The sequence below is a fragment of the Carettochelys insculpta genome, chromosome 10 (genome assembly GCF_033958435.1).
Source record: "Carettochelys insculpta isolate YL-2023 chromosome 10, ASM3395843v1, whole genome shotgun sequence".
Lineage (NCBI taxonomy): Eukaryota > Metazoa > Chordata > Testudines > Carettochelyidae > Carettochelys > Carettochelys insculpta.
The window spans coordinates 31,608,296-31,619,507 of record NC_134146.1 but is presented as its reverse complement, the minus strand read 5'-3'; the positions used below and the strand labels follow the sequence as shown (position 1 = coordinate 31,619,507).

The 11,212-nt window shown below is 45.0% G+C and overlaps 1 protein-coding gene across 1 annotated transcript; it reads right to left on the bottom strand.

Moving 5' to 3' along the window:
• Positions 1-795: 795 nt before the first annotated feature.
• C10H3orf80 (chromosome 10 C3orf80 homolog) lies at positions 796-1,575 on the bottom strand. The gene has a single exon (XM_075004688.1). The coding sequence runs from the start codon at positions 1,573-1,575 to the stop codon at positions 976-978; it is 600 nt and encodes a 199-aa protein (XP_074860789.1). The 3' UTR covers positions 796-975.
• Between the last annotated feature and the right edge of the window lie 9,637 nt (positions 1,576-11,212).

Here is an 11,212-nt window from a genome sequence, read left to right as displayed (position 1 = left end):
TGCAAGAAAATTAATTACCAGTGGCTATAGGCAAGGCCAGTCAGTCCTTAACAGGAAGTGCCCTCTCCACTGGAATTATTGCTTAATTATAAACTCTACACATAAAAGGAAAAAATGGAGAAAGTCATTACCTTTTATGGGTTTGGAGTGGAACGGCACCTTATCGGGGAACATGTTCTGTTTACAATACTGAGCTTTTCCTTGCAGATAAAGACCTGTTCAGTACTCAAACGGACTTACTGGTCACTGCTAAGGTTTCTAATGAAATGGAACAGGCACCAAGCAGGGATCATGTCTTTCTAGGTGCTGATGTGCACTTAGTACAGTGGGATCCCGATACTGACGGGGCTTAAGGGTGCACTCACGTCTTTGGGATGCCCGGTCAGGGACTACTTATAAACCGCAGTCATCTCAAAGCTCCCGGACAGAAATCACATTACTCCATGCTGCAGGTGTCTGCCCCCCCCCCCCCGGCACAGAGTGACTGGATCTTAAAGGCTTTACAAACCTGGCCCAACCTGTTAGAAACTCTTCTCCCCCTCTGCCCCTCATCCCTGAAGAAGAAAGGCCGAGTTTGTGGCGGGGCAAACCATATTTTATCCCTTACAAAGGTTTTAATCTGTCCGAAGGGCGCAACAAGCAAGTTACTGGTGCGAGAAACCCAACGCTACGGGCAGCGTCAGGCGTCTAACGCCTAATCCCCAGTGAGCAGGGGACGAAGGCTCTAGTAAGCAGGCACTTGCAAGAGATCAGCTAAACAGAGGACGGGAAGGCGAAGGCGAGCGGGGAACGGGGTCTCCCCCGCGGCTGCTGCACGTTGCATCCTTGAGCGAAGTGAGCGCGCGGAAAAGTTCAGGCAGCGGCCGGGCTGCCGGTGCCGGGGGACAAGGGGCAAAGCGGCGGCTTGCTGGCGTCCTTGCTGCGAAGCTCAGCGCCTCAGAGCAGCCCTGGGCCGGTCCCTCCCGTCTGGGCAGCTCAGCTGCAAGCGGCTCTGCCACCCGCCCTCTCCGGCTGGCACCCGGCGGCCGTGGCCAGGCTGGACACGGGCAGGATGATCTCCTTGGGGCTGTGCTGCTGCAGCCGCATGGACTCCTCGTAGGTGGGCAAGTACTTCACCTCCTCGTAGCTGGGCAGCTGCGGGAAGAGCGGGGAGACCACGTGGCCCAGCGGCGGCTCCTGCTCGCCCGGGCCGGGGCTGCTGCTGTCCAGCAGGGAGTCCTGCGAGGTGGCCGCCGTCACGTTGAGCGGGGAGCCGGGGGAATCCCGCGGGCGCGGCTGGCGGCTGTAGCGGCGGGGGCTGGGGCAGATGATGCGCTGCAGAAAGTAGCCGATGGCGAAGAGCACCAGCAGGATGAGCAGCCCCGAGAGCTTCCGCACAAACCAGCCCACGTTGTCCAGGAAGGTGTGAAAGGGCAGCTTGCAGCACTTGATCTCCGTGTAGGTGACATTGCCGTAGTCACAGCAGCTCTCCCGCTCGCCGCAGGTCAGCTCCCCGCAGCTCCAGCGGCCCTGGCAGGGCTGCCACAGCAGAGCCGCCCCCAGCGCCAGCAGCCCCTCGGAGACGCTCTGCAACATCCTCCCCGCCCGCGCGCACAAGGTGGCGCTCACTGCGGAGGCCCCCTGCCGCCACCCATCGCCCGCCTTGGCGCGCCTGGCCTCGCGGCGGGGCCCGGCCTGCGCTGCCGCGCGGGGGGCTGGCGGGCTGTGCAGGGCCCGGCGGCGCGGGCGGCTGGCCCCGCTCTGCCCGGGCGGAGAGCGGGGAGCGGAGCTGGCATGGTGCGTGGCGGAGTCCCCACGCGGCGGCGGGAGCGGGACGGGTTACGGGAGCCGCTGGCCTCGCATGCTCGCCGCGCCACGCTCCAGTCCTTATTAATCCGGCCGTCGGCCCGGGCCTGTCAGACAGGCAGCGCGTGCCTCGCCGCTCTCTCGGCTTAAGTGATTGGATTTCCCGGGGACCGTTATTTAAATTTACTCGCTGCTGGGATTCGCTTACCATATTGCTGGGCTTATCTCTGATGAATAATTGATTGGAACCATTTAGCTGATGTTAATGGGCTTAATGCAGCTCCTCTTCCATTAGGGAGTTTGGAGGCAGTGAGTTACTGGCTGTGTTCCTGCATCGGTCAGCCAGGCCGGTGTCTTCTTCAGGGGGAAATGAAGACCAGGCACCCTTTCTGTCTGGAGCGCGGGAGAGGCACAGGATACGGGCAGCCGTGTCTCAGCCCTCCCTTAGGTTTCCCAGTCTGCTTCTATCCGGAGGAGTTTCAAACAGGCAATAACTTGAATAGCAGAGACTATGTGGGCAGAAATGAATTCTCTGTGTCAGTAACATTGTATCACAAACATTTCTGTGACAAATAATCACATGTATTTATTAGGTAATGAGCTCTGGTGGGTAAGACAAGATTTATTAGATAACAATCTTTCCTGGGTCTTACCCATCAAAGTTCATTACCTAATAAATACATCTGTTAGTCTTTAAAACGCTGTTAATTGTGAAGCTACAGACTAACAGGGCTACCCCCTGAGTCTATTTCTGTCACAGTACATTGTAATAGGTGCAGGATTGTGATTGTGGTAAAAGAATGGATAGAAGAGCTTGGCTGGGGAGGGGGAAAACTACTATTCAAACACCAAACCCAGTCTACCCAGTCAGAGAACACATTAATTTATCATCAAAGGAAGTGTGATGTTGGTACCCCAATGAGATTTGGTTCCAGTTGAGCAGCAGGCCCCGGTGATCCATTGTGCTGAGAGCCTGCAGTTAGTCATCAGCTAATATTGTAGATATGCAGCGTCTCTGACAAGGGGTGACCCTGCTTCCTGTGGACTTTTTTACACTGGCAAAACTATGGGTTGTTAGAGCATAATTTAACTAACTCAGTAACTAATGTGTCTTAATGCTCAACAGAGATCAGGACCTGTGCAAGCTTAACATCATGTCACCGTCTGTTAGCCTAGGGTGTATCAGGATCAGCCACCAAACTTCAATATTTTTCTGTCCTGTTTGTTGTATTAATTGTTGTGTGTATGTGATAAATTATTTCAATCCCAGACTGTCTTTGGGGACCAGATAGTCTTAAGTTTACCTGTCACTGTGGGCTAGAGCGTGTATGCAGTTCTAGTGAGACGGAGGGGGCAGGGTTACCATTCCAGGCATGAGAAATAGTAGACTTCAAAGTGGGTAGGTTTGCAAAGGGTCACAGGCTCTGAAAACAAAAATCAGCTACATCCCGGATGTACTCTTTAAGCACTGCCTTGCCAAAGTCACTACTCCCAGATTACAGTACACCATCACAATTTCTTTTCAGACCTTTTTAAAATACAGTGCTTTAGCAGTCACAGCCCTGACGTATTTAGAGAGTTGGCTTTGGAAATTTCACTGGCGATTCAGTGCCTCTTTCTGCTGACTGAGCTGAGCATGGCCACCAATACACCTGAAACTTTAAAAAAAAAGGGAAACTCCTGCCCCTGAGCAGGCACAGGACTGTGCATAGTTATGGCAAGATGGAGAAAAAAAACCGCACTTTGACAGACCGCAGCCTGTTCCAAGACAGTGAGTGGCACTGCTTTTGTTTTTAGTTACATTTACATTTTTAAGACAAAGCTCAGTCCAAAGTGCTGCACCACTTCTGACTAAAGACCTGCCCTTGCTCCCAAGGCCATCAGTGTCAAAACTGTAACTGCAGGAGCATCAAGCCCTAAATCTTTCTAAGATAAAAGAGAAGAAAAGTGTTCTTAACTTCTTCCCAGCGGAGTGGTAGGCGGAGGCCGGGCATGATGGAGTTGAGAGGAAGTAAGTGTGTGTGCTAGCACCACAGCAGAACTATTTAACGTGTTTTAAAAACAACTTGGGGCTGACTTGGAGCTTAAATCACCACAAGGATGGTAATCCATAATCCTGCCCATCCATTAGAGGTATTCAGTCTATACATTTGTAATGATGTCTGATATATTCTGAGTCAGATTTTTGAGCTGTAAATGTTCCACAGCTCTCCTCGAGACTGCCTTGATCTTCCTCCTTTAGAACTGTCTCATCCTGAACCTGAACTCTTTGTTTGGGCAGAATGGTCCCTGAAATCAATGAAGGCTTTTCCCGAATAATAACAGAGTTCAGGATTGGAATCTAACTGTGATAGGAGTGGGATTGCTGCTGTCTGCAGGGTACCTGCTTCCATCAGCCTGCTGGAGGAGCTTGAGTATGGCTGTGCAGTGTGCATAGATATTTAAAATGAAGCCATATGCTAAATGTTTGCTGAATAGAACAAAGCAGCAGACATGTAGCTCTTTAAAGACTAACAAAATGATCTATTCAGTGATGAACTTTTGTGGGACAGACCCACTTCCTCAGATCAGCTTCATTTCCAATGCATACTGACATTTATAAGTACAGAGGACTTTAAAAAAATTGCAATAAAAGCTGACAAATCAAATAGGATTGAAGGAGGAGTGGAGGGGAGGGGGGATGCTAATTGTCCTGTCTGAGATAATTACAAGTATCAAAGGAAGGGAAGCAGTCCTTGTAATGCGTGAGGTGATTGAGGTCTGTGTTCATACCACATGTTAATGTGTCGAATTTGAATTTGAACTCTGACTCACAAATCTCTCGCTCTAATCTGTTGTTAAATTATTTTTGTTCCAGGACACAAATTCTCAGGTCTTTAACTGAATGGCCCACTCCACTGAACCATTCACTAACCTGCTTATGTGTATTGAGTTACTTGATCTCTTCTCTGTATCCATTTATTCTTTCATGACGGTTTTGCCCAGTCTGTCCAATGTACATAGTGTCAGGGCATTGCTGGCACTCTCAAACAGGACAATTAACATCCCTGACCCCTCGCCTTCTTCTTTCAATCCTATTTGATTTGTCAGTTTTTATTGCAATTATTTTTCTTCCTCTGTACTTATAAATTTCCATCTGTATTGGAAATGAAATTGATCTGATGAAGTAGGTCTGTCCCACGAAAGCTCATCACCAAATAAATCATTTTGTTAGTCCTTAAGCATTCTGCTACTTTGTTTTGTTGGAGTACAGACTAACATGGCTACCACTCTGTTACTATTCAGTGTGTTTGCTGATTAACTTAAGTACGTGATTGGGTACTTTTCTGAACTTGGGTGTGATCCCTACATACTCCTCTCTGGTGTGTCATTGTGGTAAGTTTGGCTTCCCTGTCCTTCCCTTACTTGTTAAATCTTAGGAACTTTGGACTTCACATACTTAGAACCATGTGCAGATATAAAAATTGTAACCACTTTTGATACATGATCTACAGCCAGGGTCCGTGGATATAAAGTGGATATCCTCAGATTCTCAGGGCTCTCTCCATACTAACAGATCCATTGTGGAATGTTGTCTAGGTCAGATAGTGGTAGATACTAGCTCCTTAGAGGAAGTAAAATAAAAAGTCCATAATGCATTTTACCAGTTGTTTAGTAGGATACTACAGGTGGAGGTGGGAAGATTTATTTCTTCCTTTCCCTAGTGGAGGCTCAGTTTAAGCCTTGGAGTACAAAAATTGAAAATCCTTGTAGTGTTTCTTTTAGCGACTGGAATTGTAGATCATGCAAAGGAAGTGACATAGCTCTGTAATAATTTGTGAATACTGTATGTGACATAATGGCTTCAGGTGAGCAAGCTGCAGATAGTAGATTGAGGTTTCATTAGGAAACAATTCTTGAGCCCAACTTGTTTTGTCTCACTGAAAGCCCATAAATCAAATGGACTGTGAATAGTTTAAAAAAAGACAGGGAGCTGTTCAGGGTAAACAGTCTTGCTCAGAAACAGGTGCAGCTGGTGCATTTGAAGTGGTTAGGCCATCTGAAGCTTTCAGGTAAGACAGATATGGGCGCAGTACGCTTATTGTGTTAAAATTCCTTTTTTTCGTAGGTTATGCTGTGTTCCTACTGTTCAGATTAAACGATACTATACATCAAGGGGGCTGTTTGAGGACACTGTGTTCATGAAGAACCTCAAAGGGAAAAACCCCAGACAGTGAACCCAGTTAGTTCTGCTGGGTGAGCACAGTTGACCCACAGGCTGCTGCAACCTGGGTCCTAGCCTAAAAGCAGGAGAATCGTTGGCTTCCAATCCAGAAAAGGTAAGAGCAAGACCCTTAACACCAAGGGATGGAGAGTGCACTCAAAGAGATCAAGGTGGGGTCAAAGTTGCAACCAGCCCTGTCACCATGATGGTTACTATCTTTATTCATAAGCATGTTAGTCTGAACAAACATTCTTGCTAAACTATTAGTCTGATTGTCATCTGGCAGCACTGCAAATAATTAACCTGCCTTTTATCTAGTTTAAATTGTGTTTTTTAGATCTCATGTTATTTCATGGCCCTGGCATTGACCAAAGTATTTTGTCTCTTCCTTCCAAATCAAATAACCTTAAACCTTTCTAATATATACACGTGGTGGTGTGTACAAAGCCTTCACCAGACAAGAAGAGGTTAAGGAGTTGCTGTGGGATATCAGGTCTGTCAGGAGGGGAGGAAGAGTTCAAAATGGAAAAAGCCCAGATCAATAGGAGGCAGCTCTGGGAGGAGCTCATTAGTTCCCCCCCAGCTCTTGTGGAGACAGGCTTGAAGGAGGGCAAAGTCTTCTCCCTTGCTAACAGACTGTCTGAGGGAAACGCGGGCTGAACTATTATATAAACAATCACCTGAAACACTTTCTGGTGGTGGACCAGAGGATGAAGACCCAGAATGATACTCCTGACACTATACCAGGAAAGTAAAAAAAAATCCCGACTGATTATCTTTGATAGAAGGTGAACATCTAAAAGCACAACAATGAACAATTTGTGTCTAAATAGCAAACAATATGTGATCTCAAAACATTGGATAACTCGCCCCTTTAATACATGCAGTGCATTGTAGTGTATGATACTATATCTGTGATTGATTGTGTTGCTAAGAAAGTCTTGATATGGAAAAGGAAAAGGAAGTTTGCAGTACTCCTATTGTGAGGGGCAACACACATCTTAAGAAAGAAAACTGGAATTAAATGTGAAGTTAGATTTGCTTATTTAATGTGGGTTCGGACGTGAAAGTCAGGAAGATAGTGGCACAAACACACGCATATAAAGTGTGAGGAAATAGAATATGTAAAATGTGTGAACATCCTGCAGTACAAATCATTGTGTGTGTGCTGTTCTGAAAATAGGGATTACAAAAATTATTATTCAACGTTATTTATTAGGGGCCATCTCTATTCACATTAACTGTGGCTCTTGAATTACTGAGTTTTTACCAAATTCGAAAAAATGGTTCTTCTTGCTATTTTGGTTCCTGACCCTTGGACAAGGCCCTTGACACTCCCTGTACAGTAGCTTCTCCGTCCCTATATCTCTGATCTTTTTTATGTTGATCTTCATTAATACAGTTCCATTAATGTTTATTTTGCTATCTTCAGCAGACGTTTCTGTAAGTAACATGTTACCTTTGATAACAGTACTGCAATTCTCAATACCAAATGAGAGACAGTCTCAACTATGCTGAACGCAATGCTGTCTAGAGTCTCAAAAATAACTCAGACATTATAATCAAGCCACCTGACAAAGGGGGTGCTGTTGTCATCATGAATAAGTCAGACTATGAACAGGAGGCAGCCAGACAACTCTCCAATACCACATTTTACAGATCTCTCTCCGCTGATCCCACATTGGAATTCCAAAAGAAATTACAACTACTACTTAAGGAACTCCCTGCTGCTACTCGAGACCTATTCACTCAGGCACACCATCTGAGCCCCAACTTGGATTATTCTCTTTACTTCCCAAAATCCACAAACCTGGAAACCCCGGACACCCTACCATTTCGGGTATTGGCACCCTTACCCCTGGACTATCCAGTTACGTGGACTCCCTCCTCAAATCCTATGCCACCAACACTTCCACCTGTCTCCAAGGTACCACTGACTTCCTGAGGAAATTACAAAACATCTGGAAAGTTCCTGACAACACCATCCTTGCCACCATGGATGTAGAGGCTCTGTACACTAATATTCCACACGAAGATGGATTACAACTGATCAGGAATACCATCCCTGATGTCACCACAGCCAATCTGGTGTCTGACCTCTGTAACTTTGTTCTCACCTACAATTATTTCCGGTTTGGGGACGATTTATACCTCCAGATTAGTGAAACTGCTATGGGCACCTGCATGGCCCCACAATGTGCTAATGTATTTATGGCTGACCTGGAACAATGACTCCTCAGTTCTCGTCCCCTGTTACCCCTCCTCTACTTATGATACATTGATGACATCTTTATGATTTGGACCCATGGTATAGAGACTCTAGAAGAATTCCACAGAGACTTTAACAATCTGCACCCACCATCAATTTATGCCTCGACTACTCCACGCGAGAGATACATTTCCTGGACACTACAGTACAAATCAAGGATGGCCTGATCGGTACCACACTCTGCCAGAAACCCACTGATCTTACTTACCTACATGCTTCTAGCTTCCATCCTGCACACACAGATAGATCCATTGTTTACAGTCAAGCCCTTAGGTACAATCAAATTTGCTCTGATCCTAGACTGAGACCGAAAACTACAAGATCTTTACCAAATATTTATAAATCTGAATTACCCACCAGGAGAAATAAAAAAACAAATCGACAGGGCCAGACGAATACCCAGAGACCAGCTACTCCAAGGTAGGCCCAAAAAAGCCAAGAACAGAACACCACTGGTCATTACCTACAGCCCCCAACTCAAACCACTGCAACATATTATTAAACACCTACAACCTATCCTTAATCAGGATGCCACACTCCAGAAGGCCCTAGGTGCCAGGCCTGTTCTGTCCTACAGACAACCTCCAAACCTTATGAGGATTCTCACCTACAACCACAGTCTATACCGCAGGAACACCAGTCCTGGAACTTTTCCTTGCAACAAAGCCCTCTGCCAGCTTTGTCCACATATCTATTCTGGAGATACCATCACTGGACCTAACCGGGTTATCCACAGAATCACGGGCACATTCTCATATTCCTCAACTAATATCATATATGCCATCATGTGCCAACAATGCCCAGATGCTTTGTATATTGGACAGACTTCAAACTCTCATAGACAAAGAATTAATGGGCATAAAACAGACATAAAACACTCCTGATCCACAAACCAGTCAGCCACCACCTTAATTGAGTGGGTCATTGTGTTAATGACCTGAAAGTTTGCGTCTTACTGAAGAGGAGTTTTCACAACACTTTGGAAAGAGAGGCTGCTGAACTCTCTTTTATATTCAAATTCGACACATTAACATGTGGTTTGAACCAGGATGGGAATTTTTTAGGTCATTATCGGGGCTCTTTTGCATACTTGGCTTAATCTAATTCTTGACCTCCCTCCCACCCCTCTGCTCTCTGATTTGCTCACCTTGATAATATTTTTCTGGTTTGTCAACCTTGATTACTATTTTTGGTTCTCTGTGCCTTAAATATTGAGTCTGTTCTGGTATGGCTGTGATCTGAAAAAGTGGGGCTGTCCCATGAAAGCTCATCACCGAATAAATTATTTTGTTAGTCATTAAAATGCTACTGGACTGCTTTTTTGTTTTGTAATTCTTATATTTTTTTAAGGATATGAAATATTGACAGTAATGATGGCTGTTCAAAGAATAGATGCTTTTCAGGCAATGTACACTCTGCAACTCCTTTTTCTGTAGAAGTCCTAAATAAAGCCAGCAATGTAAACTATGCCCATGTGTTATGAGGAATTTAGGATTTGTAGGCAACTTTTTTCCCTCTGTGGGAATAACTTCTTCCTCTTCTTCTAGGTTATACAGAGCCCCCCTTCCACTAGGAAAGAGGTGCTAGACATCTGCACACAACTTGAAGCGATTCCAGGATTACATCCATCTCCTATTACTATGCCAATAATGTGATATTTCTCTCTGGAGTGCATCAGTGTAACAGATGCATATTCTAGTTATCTTGAAGTTATAGGAATCATCCTCTGAGTCTCTGTTCTACAGCCTTGGTGTGATGCCAAAGGAATTATACAGCTATGGGCTGGATACCAAACATGTGGGGCCAAATTCATCCCAGATGTAATTCCACAGACATCACTAGTTACACTAGAGCTGTCCTTGACACATGAAATTAATTTCAACTGTTTGCAGCATCATGTCTTGGCTGGTGTGATCTGATGCCCCAAAGATGATCTACAATGAGAAGTTATCAAAAGATCTATGCTGACAATGTAATAGGATGATTCGTACTTTTAAACTGAGGTGGTAAAGTTTTGCACCTATTGGTCAGCTTCTTTTGAAACAAGTGAGACAAAACAGTCTGATCCTAGGCTTCCTTTGCAAATTAAAATCCGATTCCTGCAATTTACAATGTGTGGATGAAGTGCTGAGCCTGCGTGGAGCCTCATGGAAAGAAATTGGGCACTATGCAGGCACAGCAGTTTTGTCACACATTATAACTGCAGGACTGGAACCTACTGTATCTATTGCTTTATTTGGATATACTGTCCAGCAATAAAAGCTGACCCTTCTGTGTTTTTAACTGATTGTTACCAGCTTAATTGAAAAGTTCCTGGACAACTGACTCACTAAAATGTAGGCGGTTCTGATCATGGAAAAACTGACCAATATGAAACATGGCAAAAAATGACCAATATTGTTCAGTTTGCCTTCTCTTTTTTATTTATGTCAAATTTGATACACAGGCAACTAAATAAGAATGTATGTTATTGTCATTTGAACTCTTTTGGTTTCCTTTGTTTGCCATGGTTACTTGTGGTTTACTGGTCGCTTTCTTTGTCCTGGTTACTGATTTTGCTATAGATTTTTAGTAATCAGTACTCCTGTTTTCATCTCTGCATTTGAGTGATCATGTGTCAGTCATATGTGTTTAGCTTTCTGAGACTCTCAGGAATAAAAATGGTAAGGAAAGGATCTCCTCAGCAATACTTCATGGTTCAGTATGTCTATAAAATACAATTGGAAAGCTTGCATCTGGCAAGAGATGATGGGAAGAGATGGAAAATGTTGCCTTGTTGTAGCTGTACCTCTGCACATGCTGCTACAGTAACTGTGTGTTCTTCACTGTCTCCTGTATTTGAATGTTTATTTTAAACATTTGAAGAGCATATATTTCTCCTGAAAGGTACGAGATAAAGAACTCTGTAGAATAAGGTGCTTGATTCACAAACTAGAAACAGGATAGATGATGGT

What these genes read in the sequence shown, in the direction of transcription:
- C10H3orf80 (XM_075004688.1), bottom strand. Translation starts at nt 1,575, where the DNA reads ATGTTGCAGAGCGTCTCCGAGGGGCTGCTGGCGCTGGGGGCGGCTCTG.